General features: G+C 33.4%; 1 protein-coding gene across 2 annotated transcripts in view; it reads right to left on the bottom strand.

The window, feature by feature from the left end:
* Nucleotides 1-11,841, bottom strand: part of LOC127738079 (zinc finger protein 11-like) — a 32,202-nt gene extending 20,361 nt beyond the window's left edge. Inside the window, exon 1 of one of the 2 annotated variants that reach the window (XM_052249168.1) lies at nucleotides 11,629-11,841. Coding sequence is in view for 1 of the 2 variants with exons in the window: in XM_052249166.1 (XP_052105126.1) it covers nucleotides 10,822-10,843 (22 nt within the window). In the remaining variant the exon portion in view is untranslated. Of the gene's footprint in view, nucleotides 1-10,821; nucleotides 10,971-11,628 lie in introns of those variants that run through there. The other variant, XM_052249166.1, reaches the window with a different exon arrangement.
* Nucleotides 11,842-15,265: the final 3,424 nt, after the last annotated feature.

Below are 15,265 nucleotides of genomic sequence, written 5' to 3'. Positions count from 1 at the left end.
TTACTGAAGTTCCCCTTACTAATGGTGATAATAATGACAATAGTATTTGCTTTATTTCTTTAATTAACGACGAAGTAATTCCCAGTAGGTCAGAAGTCATTATCCCCGTTCAAACTGTTGACAAAAGTATAAAATCTAAAATAGGTATTATTGAACCGAACGCAGCATTGGTTGGTAAACAAAATATTGTAGGTGCCACATGTCTTGTACAAATAAGAAACAATAAATCATTTTTACAAGTTCTTAATTCCTACAAATGCCAAAGTACGGTTATCAAAACACACAAAAATAGGCAAGTTCAGTGAAATTATAGAGAACTCGATTTCAAGTGAAATCACCGATGACACAATAGAAATAAATTCAATAGATAAGGATACACAAAATAATAATAATGAAGCAAAGAACATCGAAATAGCTAAAAGTTTAAATTTCGATTTTTCTAACTCTGATTTAACAACAGAACAAAAACAAAAACTTATGGTAATGTTAGGTACAAATAGGGACGTTTTTGCTATAAATTTATCCGAACTTGGTTGTACAGATCTTCATCCCCACCGTATTGATACTGGCGATGCAGCACCCGTAAGACAAAGGTTCTACAGGCAATCACCAGCCATGAAAACAGAATCAAGCAAACATATCAAAGAAATGCTTGACAACAACATTATCGAACCGTCCCAAAGTGAATGGGCGAGTCCTGTTTGTCTAGTAAGAAAAAAAGGTTCCACATCTTCATCATCAGCATCAAATCAACAACAATATAGATTTTGCATTGATTTTCGAAAATTGAATTTGCTTTGTGTTAAACGCGTTTATCCAATTGTTCAGATGGATGATATAGTAGATATGTTAGGTGAGGCGAAGGCGAAATTCTACAGCACTGTCGATATGTTCAATGGATATCATCAAATAAAGTTAGATCCGGAGACTAAACATAAAACAGCTTTCACCTGTCACGAAGGAGTCTTCGAGTTTAACAGATTACCGTTTGGCCTGTCAAATAGTCCTCATACTTTTCAACTAGTAATGTCCGAAGCCTTACGTGGTATAAACTGGAAAAGCGCACTGGTATATATGGATGATGTACTAATATTTTCAAAAACTTTCCAAGAACATCTACATCACTTAACAATTTTATTTCAAAAACTACGGGAAGTTAACCTTAAATTGAAACCAACAAAATGCACTTTCGCCGCAAAAGAAGTTAAATTTTTGGGACACGTTCTGTCAAAAGATGGCATAGCAGTCGACACAACAAAGATAGATGCTGTTAAAACATTTCCAGTTCCACAAAATATAACAGACGTGCGAGCATTTTTAGGACTTGCGAACTATTACAGAAAATTCGTGAAAGGTTTTTCCAAAATTGCCAGCCCATTACACAGACTACTTGTTAAAGGTGTCAAATTTATTTGGGACAATACTTGTCAAAATTCATTTGATGAAATAAAGAAACTTTTAATTTCATCTCCAATACTCGCATTTCCAGACTTTTCAAAAGATTTTATCCTCTACACGGACGCTTCACAGATCGCTACTGGTTACATACTTGGACAAAAAGATCATAAAGGCAGAGAACAAGTCATTGCTTATGGTGGACGATCATTACGAGGAGCCGAAAAGAACTACTGTATCAGGGATCTTGAATATTTAGCTTTGGTTGAAGGAGTTAAACAATATCATGTTTATTTGGCTAGCCGAAAATTCACAATATATACAGATCATGAAGCACTTCTACACACCCAGAAACTGACGAAGGAGAAAATCACAGGCCGACTTGCTAGATGGGCTATGTTTCTACAAAGCTATGATTATGAAATAATCCACAAAAAGGGAACAGCTAATGGTAACGCTGACGCGTTAAGTAGAAGACCATATGGTACCGAAATAGTTACTATTACAACAGCTACAGTCGAATCGTCAACACAGACAGAAGCCACATTCATCGAGTTAGACCCATATGCGTCCATTTGCGAAATAACCACAAGTCCAAAAGAAAAAGTCGTAAATGATCAACGTACAGATGAAAATTTCAAAGATGTCATTAAATACATATTAGATAAAGAATTACCCGACAAGACCAGACAAGCGAGAAAAACTGTTATTGAATCCCAAGATTATATTATAGACGATGACGTATTATTTCATTTATACTACCCGAAAGGAAAAGGTCACAGAGCGGATAGGATAGTTAAACGATTAGCAGTACCCTTAACCCTACGAGACGATATCCTGAAGTCATACCACGACAGCTTACTCGGTGGACATAGTGGCATTGAACGAACTTACCATACCATCAGATATAAATACTATTGGCCTGGTATGTACAGTGACATTCAACAATACGTACAGACGTGTATACAGTGTCAAAGAGCTAAGCCGGATGCGCACAAACGCCCGACACCTTTACAGCCACTTCCAATCCTAGACGTCTTCAGAAGGGTTCATATGGACATTTTAGGACCATTTAGAAAGAGTCCAGATGGATATTCACATGTCTTACTTGTCGTAGACTCGTTCTCGAAATATGTAGAAATCTTTCCGATGAAGAATACAGGTGCAAAAGACGTAGCTAACATATTTTACAACCAATGGATATGCCGTTATTCCGCTCCAGATGCAATTCTTACAGATAAAGGACAAAATTTCATGTCTAATATATTGAAGGAGGTTTGCAATATCTTCGAAATCCAAAAGATAAATACAAGTAGTTACAGACCCCAAACAAACAGTACATGCGAACGGAATAACAAGACGATAGCGGAAAAACTTCGCACATGCATTGATGCAAACCAATTAAATTGGCCGGAAAAATTACCAAGTATTGCTCATGCTATGAACACGTCGGTATGCACCGAATCAACACAGTACACTCCTTATTTCCTCGTATTTGGAAGAGAATGCAGAACGCCTATTGACACAGTTTTAACAGAACCCTCCAAAGTCGGACCAGTCGCTAAGCAATATATAGACAAGGTACATGAACACTTAGTTTTAGCTAGAGCAATAGCGCGAGAAAATGCACTGGAAGCGCAAAAGAAGTACAAAGCACAGCACGATAAAAGAGCAAGAGAAATTTCTTACAACATTCGTGATAAAGTATGGCTGGATACTAAGAAAACGGAAGTTGGGTTATCCCGAAAACTTTGTAATAAATGGCAAGGCCCGTATTACATAACCGAAGTTAAAGGTAGAAGCACTTATAGACTCCGGCGCTGTTCTGACGATGTACCCATTAAAGGACTTATCAACGTCAACAGACTAAAGAAGTATTACGATCCACAAGACAGACCTACAAACAATGCGGATGTTCCAACTGACGAAGAAATGTCAGACGATGATGACAATGAAGAGGAAAATGCTGAAGATGACGATGAAATTGTTCAAACTGATACACAGCCAGACTCTAATGACCCTATACGAAACGATACTCAGTTACAACGGCACACAAATGATGACCGAAATAACGATGATTCAGATCTGTATCTAGTAGAACGGATAGTAAAAGCAAAACGTATAAACAATAAAATGCATTATTACATAAAATGGTTAGGTTTTGGTAACAGAAGCAATTCATGGGAACCGGAAGAAAATATTCCTCCAGAATTAAGACACGAATTTACTAAACGTATAAAAGCACGTAAATCAAAGAGATAGAAATAGCCCCCCCCCCCCCTTTCCTTATTCTTCTGTAGATTTACACTTTATAATTACACATCACTTTTCAAGTCAAATAGCAAAACTTACATTCAAGTCGTTTTTCTCTCTCACAGTTTGATAGATATTAACATAATCGAGAAATTTATATACAAAACAAGTCATTTTTTTTTCTCAAACGGTAATGTAATTATAAAAACATTGTCATAGTATATTTGTCGTAAGTTTGGACCTAGTGTTTTTACACAAGTTAATGGTCGTATTATCAGACAAACATCAGTGACAATTCATACATCAAGTAACAGCAATAACAAAATTGGTGTTATTTTCACGTTCTAACAATGGTATAACGGGTACCGTCGTACCAAACTTTTGGCATTTCTTTCGACCCCTTTCGATCAGGACTTGGACTCGTCACCCAATTCGTGTTCAAAGGAGTTTCAATATAGGAGTGACGATCCTATGCTGAAACGATCAAATCTTGAAAAATCAGTTTAAATGCTTTTTGCATTTAAAGAAACCATTGTTATACATTTATTTTATTTCAAAACATGCATGTTTTAAACAACACCACGACACAATGCCATTTGCATAAATTATAGTACACATAGGAACTACTCTCTTTAGACAAAATAGTGTCTTATCTTTTTCATTAAAACTAGTTCTTTTTTAAAATACACAGCACGTTTGCAATCAGAAAGATTTTTACGCTTGAATTTTATACGTATTTGCTTCTTTTGTCTTATTTTCTTATTTTCTCAATTTGAAGTTCAACAGTTTGACCCCCCCCCCCTTTTTTTACCAGCATTTCATATTAGTAGCCAAGTTATCATAATATTTTTAGATGAGTTTGTTGAGAGTTTATTTACTTGCAAATATATATTTTTAACTTTAAAATCAATATTATCAACAATGTTCCATACAATGCCTTTTCAAGTATCGAAATGATCTACACTTTGCGTTTTTGTTGAAATAGATATCGAGTATAAGCGACATTTTGATAAATGGTCACATTCAATTAGATGTATTCAATGTGAAAGAACAAAGATGTGTACATAAATATCTATATAGTACTACAGAGATAGTTTGGACAAATGTTCCTGAAACTTAAAATATGTAGTAACAGAGTTCAAATTGGAAAGAATCGCCGTAATATTCTTGATATTCATTCCAGGTGGAAATAGAGCTGGTGATGAAAACAGATTTATTTGACAGAACAATGATTTTATGCTATGACAATGTTTTTTAATGATTTTTTTTATATTCCTATATAGATTCGAATATCACATTTCTGTGAGAAAGACAGTGTTCATTCGTTATTTGCTTGGTGGCAAATATTACATAGCTGCATATAGACAAATTTTCGTTTTATACATATTGCTTCGTGAAAAAGTTGTGTTGGTATTTAGACACACTTGGTTTAATTACATGTACTTTTAAGAAATTTCGAGAGAGAGGAAAATTTTAGACGACAAATGTTCGTAATAGCGCGCTTGTAAATAATGTAAATAAATTTTGCTCTTTTTAATTTCTCCTCTATGCATTTTGAAATATTATTCGTTCATAATTTACACATGCTGATACGGGAGTATCAGATAAGGAGCGACGGGGTAATATGACCCGACAATTGTTCGTTCAAAGTTCACATTTAGGATTTTGTATATTTTTATAATTCATGCTTTTTATTATCATTCCGAGTCGTCATTGGTTTTTAATAATTCAATAGTTCATTGTATAGTACACTATTCAAAAGTTACTTGTATTTTACACTTAACTATAATCCTTTCATCTAAATTAATTATCAAAGATTTATATCCGTCTTTATGATAAAAGATTGTGTAACAAAGAATATAGATAAATTGACACTAAGTGATAACTGCCGAAAGCCATTCTTCACAAACTTATACGAAACATGTTTTTAATCCGTAATCCCCGCTTTCGGCAAAACGCGATTTATAATATTTGAAATAAAGATATTTTGATTGATTCAATTTACGCATGTCAATCAGTCTTTTGAAATTGTATTTTATATATGTTTTTATGTTGTTATTCAGTTATGTTTTAATGATTGAAATATATGGATGCGAAATAAATATGTAAACTTTCCAGCGACTTGGACTTTATTTAAGATACCGCTAGTTTCCCCCGAAACTAATTAATATGACAGAGGTGATCAATAACCTGGTCATAGTATGATCAAATCTGATGTGTTCTTCACTGTATCATTTGTTTTCCCACTCACTATTTAGTGAGGACATGGCTTTGTACCCATTAATGACAAGGTTCAGTATAATTAAGCTATCTAAAGTTTCACCCTCTATTGGACCTCGTCAGTTGTCGTTGTCTCTTTGTGAATTTTGTTCAATAAATAAAATTACGGTATATCCAAAACCCAGGTACTTGGGTCATGGACCCTGCCTCTTTTTCGATTTCTTGTAAATTTTCTTTAAATCTTTTTTCTTATTATCCTTTTTTCAATGTGTACTTGCTATTATCCAAACAGTAATACAATAACAGTAGTTTATACGTGCTAACCCTCTATTATTAATAACTACAATAAATAAAGAATAGAGGGACAGCACGTATAAACTACTGTGTGTCATTACTCAAGGGAATTAAAATATTGATGCATTGTTCGGTATTAAATGATGAAAGTTGCGAGTGTTTTTTGTTATTTTTTTCTTATCTGTATTTCCCGATTTCTTCCAAAGGGAGGCGAAAGATACCAAAGGGACATTCAAACTCATTAGTCGAAAATAAACTGACAACGCCATGGCTAAAAAAGGAAAAAGACCAACAGAAAAACAACAGTACACAAAACATAACATAGAAAACTCAAGACTGAGCAACACGAACCACACCAAAAACTGGGGGTGATCTCGTGCACCGGGAGGGTAAGCAGATACCGCTCCACATGTGGCACCCGTCGTGTTGTTCATGTTAGTACAAACCCGGTAATAAGTCTTATACAGGAGGTCACACTCGGGGAAAGGCGGACGGGATTGTAGTCAAGACAATTGGAACATTTACGCTATCATCTGTAAAACGGATATTCCATAACGGTCAACCAACTCGTGATGGCGTTCTTAAAATTTACGTAGGGATGACTTCAACTTCACCACTTGGAACTCTTGATTTAATAGCTTCCTTGTGAGAACAATCCTCTATCAAGGAAATCATGATAGGAAATACAAGCCTTGGGATACCGTATCAATTGGGAGATATATACTCCGTATGCAGGCGCTGCTAGAATGTTGGTATATAGAAATGGAAAGTCCACAATAGGGAAGCTGAATTCATCCCTTTTGTCGTAAAGTTTTATTTCAACCGACCCTCATTGTCAATTTCTAGATGTAAGTCAAGATATGAGGCAGACTTAACTGTATCTGTTGTACCCTTTATCTCAAGTTCGATGGGATAGATGCGTTCAACATAGTAACCAAATTTTGAATTATCTAGTGAGAGAACATCATCTTTATAGAGGAAAGTAAAGTTAAAGGATACTGTAACTTCAAATAACTTTAACAGCTGCATTAATTTCTAAATAATTAGTCGTACTTAATGTTGTTCACCTGACTGGCGGTTACTTCATTTTGAAATAAGCTTTCAGTTGCAGTTTTGGAATTTAAAAAAAACTAAGGTTTGGGCGCAAAAGCAAAATAAAAGATAATACTTTATTTGAAGAGTTTCCATCGTCAATTGGGGATTTAACGGTCGAGAACGCCGTTTTTACTCGCAACGTGTAGCGTCTTTTGAGTGCATGGAAGATTGCCTAACTGTTGGTTGTCTCTGTTTAAGTTGTTCACACCTTTTTCTAGAATAGGTGCACGTTAGAGCTTAACCTATTTTATATACTTTTGTCTATTGTTGAAGACCGTATGTTGATCTCTAGATTTTTTTTGTATGTCGTTTAGTTGCTGTCTCATTGACGTATACCTACAAAGAAGCATCTCCTTTTCATTATAAATAAATGTGATTTACAAGGATTTCCCAAAGATAGACAAAAGACTAAAATGGTCCGTTAGTTTTTTTCTGCTTTGACATTCTAAACAATATACTAGTAAAAGGTATGGCTATTAAGCAAACTATCCATATTAAAGCTAAAGAACAAATATGTGAGCTGTAATTATTGCAGGAAGTGTGTTCTGGCGATTGCACAAGATTTTGGCTTCCTGTACTTTTTATGATATGAAAATCTGATGCGGAGTACAATAACCGATAGAAGAGTCTGGGGCAGCATGTTAAGTACTTTCAGCTTGTAATCTGTAACTGAGAGCATTTTTTGATATGGCATACATCATCATTATTTTTGTACTTGTGCTTTTGTTATCATTCATACCGTAATTATAGAGTTACAAAAATGTAAATGATTTACTGTAATGATATTTGTTACATGTGTTTAAGTTCCTTTTATGTCCACTGAACGAGATAAAAAAAGGGGGAGGGTTGAGAAATATATACACTTGTTTAGTTCCATGTATTATATACCAGTCCCAGGTCGGGACCTCGTTACAAATAATGGTTGTCTTAAGTCATATCTCAATGTTTTTGTTATGTGGAGAGTTTGTTGTAAATGGCAAAACCTTGATATCTTCTGCTGCATTTAATCACATTATTTTCCATCTTCATGAACATTTAGAGCTTGATATCTGTACCTGTAATTGAATTCTGCATACTGGCCTCTAGATTTGTTTTGATATTTGTGTCAATGGGTTGTCATCATTGATGTTTACCCCCAGGTCTTTTTATTTTCATCCTAGAACAAGCGAAACTTCAGAAAACAAGTATCCTGAGATCTTAGCTAAACTTTACAAAAGTCTGCCTAATCACGAGCCGGACATTCGTTATATTATTAGCCGCGGAGTTGCACTGCATTCAACTCACCGACAGTACATAATTATATACTCTTTGTCATTTGGTTGTCTCATTAGCAATCAAACCACATCTTCTTATCTTTATATTTACACACAAAACATTGTAATTTTGATGTAGGTATCCTACAAAGAAAAGCGCTAAACAAATCACTATTTACTTAACTCCCCTAGTACGTACCCCTATAGTGTTATACAACTGAAGCATGTTTCCTTTATTCTATACATGTCTATAATACACTGATGAAATTGATCGCATAATATTTAAGGAAAAAATTTAAGTGGTTTACATGTTTTTCCCTCTCGATTGATAAAGTTGATCGAGCAACAATCATTACATCATACAGTTGTCCGACCAAAATTATTAACTCAAGGTTCTGCTTTCGTAAAAAAACAAACAAGAGTTTTGTATTATTTGAATATGCTCTCAATAACTGTATTGAATACGTCAGAATTAAAGAACATTTATTTAGTATTTGCCATACAGTAAAAAATAAAAAAATAATCTTTTTTGGTATGACAAAGATTGTCTTTTGTTTGATAAAGAGTTGTAAAATATGTTGAAAGACTAGCTTTACAGGTGATGTCCTTCAATGATTTATCTAGTGGTTATTGAAACAGGTGCCCTTAATTTGACAACATGACATTGGACTATCTTGACCTTTTCAAATGGTTTGAATTTTTGTAATGAAAAACTATATTAACCACCACTAAGTCCTATATACACTTTCTGTTGAAGAAAATTAGGACGAAATATTATGATTGGAAGCAGTTGAATAATAACATAAACGGTACCAATTTTTCTGCACCAGATGCGCATTTCGACAATCAATGTCTCTTCAGTGATGCTCGAGGCCAAAATACTTGGAAAATCCAAAACTTATTAAAAATATGAAGAGCTATAAACAAAAAAGGACCAAAAAGTATAGCCCAAAGCTGGGCAAGGAATCAGAGCTTTGCACGAGGGAGATACATTCCTTAACTTTAAATAATTTTCAAAATTTTTTAACAGCAAATTTTAATGACATAAAATCCGTATTTTCATGGTACTAACATAAACGGTACCGATTTTTCTGCACCAGATATGAATAAAGTTCACCTGAACTAATATTAATTCTAACATTTTTAAAATTTAATATTTCAGGTATTTTGTTACCAAAATAGCGTCAATGATACTTGGAAAAAAATAATTCATCGCTGCACATATGATAGGACACTATCACTGGATCACTGTTGGTGGTGGGGGTTCGGTTGGGAGGGGGCTGTTACCATTACTTTTATTTCAAAAACTAGATGTATGACTTATTGATAGCAGAATCAGAGAGTATACACTTACGTGTATTGTAGTGTGGTAGAATCTAGAATAATGGCGAAGGTTGATAAGTTTAAGAATAAAGGGCTTATTTCCTGAATGTCAAAATATCCTTTAGAATTTGTGTATAGACTATAACAAATCCGTCACTTCATACTTCATTTTGTTGAGGAAGTTATCTTTAATAGTCACCCGTAAAGTTAGAAAAAATACTGATAACCAACATTAAATGAACTTTCATAAACAAATGCATGAAACCGTGAAAAGCAATTTAGTATTTTGAAATCAACCTTGATATGTATACGTTGCTTTTGCTTATGGTGACAGGTAAATATTTTTGTAGTGATTACTTTGTATGCTACAGTCAAATATCTCTTTACAACTTGATTTAGAGTCATAATGAGTAATCCAATAGTGCTGTCATTATAAAGGACAATTATTGCATTACATAGATGTTTTAAAAAGAGTCCATATATATAATTTTGATAAGCTGACAGCAATCGCGAGCTATAATATCAAAATAATATTTTATTTCCCAATATAATGTACACTAATTTTACAATACACACTAAAACAAACGAAAAATTTGATATTAATCGTAATTGCATGGTTAAAGCATTAACATGTAATTCTAAGAATTGAAGATTTTTTTGTAATTATATGGGAAATTATGGTTACTAAAAGAACCATTCAATTCTTAAATTAAGTTAACCTGAACTAAAATTGATCGGCTTTATTTAGATTTTCAAGGGAAATCATTAAATTTCCAATACTCTACACTGAATTTATATAACATTTACAGTATAAACACGTACGCAAATACATGATAACCGGTAAATCAGCAAGCTACCAGGTATCGGGTATGCCTCGAAAATGGTCTTTAAATATCCAACATAAATATTAATTCTGTTCTGAGAATCATATTTCGTAAATGCTGGTCTCTGGTTTTATCATTGAAATTGATATAAGTAAAGAACTTACGTGTATATTGACGAGTTCTCATGGTGGAACCTTATATTGATTACCCTGCTTTCATCCGACGTTCATCCAATCACAGGGAGTTTATGATTACCTGTCCTGACACACATTACCGTTTTTTTCACATTCACTCATGCAGTGAACAGTGACGATGTATTGAACTGTATAGATTATATCGCACCAAAAATTTCTTTTTAAAAACAACTTTTTCCGCATTCCAGCATTCGCAAAAAACGTTTTTGAGGTAACACAGCACTTTTTATCGATGGCCAGGACAATACAATTATTTCCGCTCAAAAATGAATAACAAGTATAATGTCGCTGAATTAGCCTACGAACACACAGCATTCATTAACCAAAAGTTAAACCGAAAGGAAATGATGAGCATTCAATACGCACACTATCTTTGTGAAAACCTATGCAATTCAGTATAGAAACTGGATAGTAAGTCAACAAGTTTATAGCGTAATTGAAGATTGTAGCTGTATTTTGTAACTTTCAAATACCACCCATTTTTTATGATGCATCATTTTTGCAAAGTAAATGTATCATGGACGGTCTAATTATATTAAGAGGGCAATATAAATGTATTGCAAAAATTGTAGAATGTTTGACTAGGATTTAACTCAAAGTTACACATACATTACTGTATGGTTCTTTGTGTCTACTTTGACATACTGCACTATAGCTATCCAATGAAAAAAATGTGGCAACATTCTTATTCGAAAAACCCTACCTGAACAGAGAAGTGGATTTGAATATATGTTAAAATAGCATTGAAATTAGACTTTGTATTGCTCGTATACTTACACGTGGTCTTGTAGCAAAATGTGGACTTCAAAAAACATGGAATTGGTTATGCAGGTTCTCTTGATAAATGTATTCCCATTTTAATCATTAAACACAGACACATATTCCTGCGACTAATAAGAGATTACAACTTTTGAATAACGGAAGTAAAATTCATTGAATGTTAACTGCGATTCCTTGTTAGTACATGCTTCTTTAATAGATCACGTGTTCATTGTTCCTTTAAAGATTATTGCAATTAGTCAACCGGGTAGCTATTCTAACTGAAATAGTATAATATTACATAAAACCGTTATGTTTGGCGGGTGTTTTTAAATAATGAACGACTATGTTTACATCAATGAAACTAAAGTATAATTTAAAAGTTGTAAAAACTCACCTTTCTTATATCCAATAATAGTTTAACAATGCAATAATTGACAACTATCAAGTACTGGGTCATAAGTGGCCAAATCTTGTAATTCATCATCAACCTTTTATAACTGAATGGTTTTTCTATAATATTTAAATTAAAATTAATGTAATCAGATGTTTATGTCACACATTATTTTGTACTAAATTTTATATTCAAAACTATTTAATTGTGTTGATTTCTATTACAGTTTATTAACGTGTACATTTCGTATAATGCACCAGGCATATTTAATTTATTAAATAGTAATGATCTCGAAATTCATAATGAATTTAAATGTCCGAAATATTTGTTTACACCTGAAACATGTTAGATTATAAATTTATATTTGTCAATACTTATGGTCAAGATTGAACTTAAATCTTACGGTTATTCAATATTTCTATTTGATCAATTATGTTTAATTCAATACATAAGCGTGTAAATAATTTCTCTTTGATAAACGGAATCAATCTGTTATCTAATTTCTGTTGACAAAATGACCATTACTAACTTTGTTGTTAGCAACGCTATTTGGTATTTAAAGAAAGATAAATTTTTATTAAGGGACTCCGTTTGGATATGCCAACGAGAGCACATGAACTGCGTTCGGATTTTCCATCGCAATCATATATATTGTTTTTGGTTTAAAATAACTAATTTGTAATACTGATATCTTATATTTGGACTTTATTAAATGAATTTGGACTTTACCAATTTGTTTATGTTTATTGTGATGAACTGCCGACTTGTGTGTGAATAAAGAGCTAGTACCCCGCATTGTGAATCGTTCCCATAGACGGGATCCCACTCAAAGCCATTCCGGCAATATTTATTAGGGAAAGTGATAAATACTTTCTCATATTTATACAATAATCATATTTTAAATACAATTGTGCGCATCATTCAGACGGGAACTAAAAAGGTATAGTCTAAAGCTTTGACTAGAAGTATGAGAACATATTTTTCCTTATATATACGCTAACTGAGTGTAAAATTTTAACTCTGTAGATAGATTTTGTTTAAAATCAATTCAAAAGAGAAATTCCACTTTAAAGAAAAAGAATTCTATTCAAATCATCATGCGAATCCAATTTCCTCTAATGAAAAAGATATTTTCCTTATATGACTAAATACCATGACCGTTTTTATGTTCGAGAGATAAATGACCAACTACACTGGCGACTCATTTAACATGCATTTGCAAATAAATAGATTTCGATTAAGTTTCGGACAGGAGTAATGTATAATTGTTGCGTGCAATTTTCAAGCTTTTAGCTATTAGGTAAAATTGATTCACTTACATATGACAAAACTACAATTTTCTAAATTTCTAAAGCGGGCTGTATATAAGGATGGTGACGGATGATGGAGCCCGTCCGTTCGTTCTTTCGTTCTTCCTTCAGTCGTCCAACACTTGCATCCGCCATTTCTCCTGAACCGCTTGACGTTATGTCATGAACTTTGACAGAGTTTTACTCACAAGGTGTACTTTTGAACCTTTTATTATATTTCTTTATATGAATGATATTTGTTGGTTTTCTTTTGGGATTTCACTGACCTTGTAATATCTGCACACTATCTGGGTATAGTACACATCTTTAATTTATTCGCTTCTTTGCCTACAACTGTAATCATAATTTAATGAAACTTTCTCTTAATCTTCACAATATAATGGCATTGTGCACCCCTTTTTTTGTCCGAATTATTTTGGGGTTTCCCTTACCAAAGCATGGACTTTGCCATTTGCTTAATTTTGGGATAACAATTTTGTATCCATAACTCCTTCTAAACCCCTTACTACAAATTATGGAAATTTGTTTAACGTCTTAACCATAAAATGTATTTGTTCACCTTCTATTTAAAGCATGGACTTTGCAAGGGGTGGGCTATAGCTTTGTGACCATTACTCGCATTACCACTAGTTTAAAATAGATTTGAGTTGAGAAATTTCAGAGCTTAAATAAAATAAAAAAAGATAAAGGAATAAATAATATGAATAAAACAAGTGTGGGGTAATAGTCAAAGAAACAGCAACCCGGAACACTAGCAAAGTAAGAAAACATCTGGACCGGTCATATCAAGGATATATCATCATGATGGCAAGTAATTATAAGTTGTCTTTGAATATCTTTCAATGTAACAGTTCACTCAAAACCTTTCTGAAATGGCTCAGAATGTGGCGTAAAGTAGAATTAATCGGGTTGTACAAAAATCCAGGAACAAAAACAATGTTAAACTCGTAACACATTATAAGGTGTGTACCTTCATGTAAAATATTTGTAAACTTTGGATGTATGAATTAAAGCGGAAAAAAAAGGCCTGGAAAAATGAATAAGTTCGCGGAATACTCACAAATAACAGAAGCCCACCTCCGATACGATTTTTAATATTCTGTCGAATTTAAGAATCTTAGACTTAGAATAGTTTAGTTTAGTTTAGTTTAGTTAAGTATATATGAATAGAGGGGCCATGTACCATTTTGGATCACTTCCTAGAAAAAAATTGTCTTGACTGTAATCTACATCGCTAGATTTGTTATTTTTTTTTAGTTTCTTAGTTAAACAGTAGAGCAGCATCGTACATTCGTCAGTAGTAGTACCACTCCAGGTACGAGAAGTGATTCTTTTTTGAAATCACCTTATTTTTTTATATTAGCAAGATTTGGCACAATTTGCTTTTGAAAAGTTTGCTATTCAACTTTGATTTGGCCTACCAAATGTTTTGATTCGAATGCCTCAATCGGATAATTAGAGAAGAAGCGATGTTCCTCGTGTCGTATTATACATAGATAATGAAGATTTTTAAAGTACCTCTTTGTATGAAGTTCAGAATTTTAAATGTAAATAAAACTAATGACTCTTGTGTAAATGGCACGATTGTGTCCTATTCGAATGTCTCTAATGACTCTTGTATAGATGACACGATTGTGTCCTATTCGAATGCCTCTAATGACTCTTGTATAGATGGCACGATTGTGTCCTATTCGAATTCCCCTAATGACTCTTGTATAGATACACGATTGTGTCCTATTCAAATGCCTTTAATGACTCTTGTATAGATACACGATTGTGTCTTATTCGAATTCCCCTAATGGCTCTTGTATAGATACAGAATTGTGTCCTATTTGAATGCCTTTAATGACTCTTGTATAGAGACACGATTGTGTCCTATTCGAATGCCTCTAATGGCTCTTGTATAGATACAGAATTGTGTCCTATTCGAATGCCTCTAATGACTCTTGTT

This window comes from Mytilus californianus, unplaced genomic scaffold (assembly GCF_021869535.1).
Source record: "Mytilus californianus isolate M0D057914Y unplaced genomic scaffold, xbMytCali1.0.p SCAF_4, whole genome shotgun sequence".
NCBI lineage: Eukaryota > Metazoa > Mollusca > Bivalvia > Mytilida > Mytilidae > Mytilus > Mytilus californianus.
The sequence above is the reverse complement of the archived record's forward strand: the minus strand, read 5'-3'. Positions and strand labels throughout refer to the sequence as shown.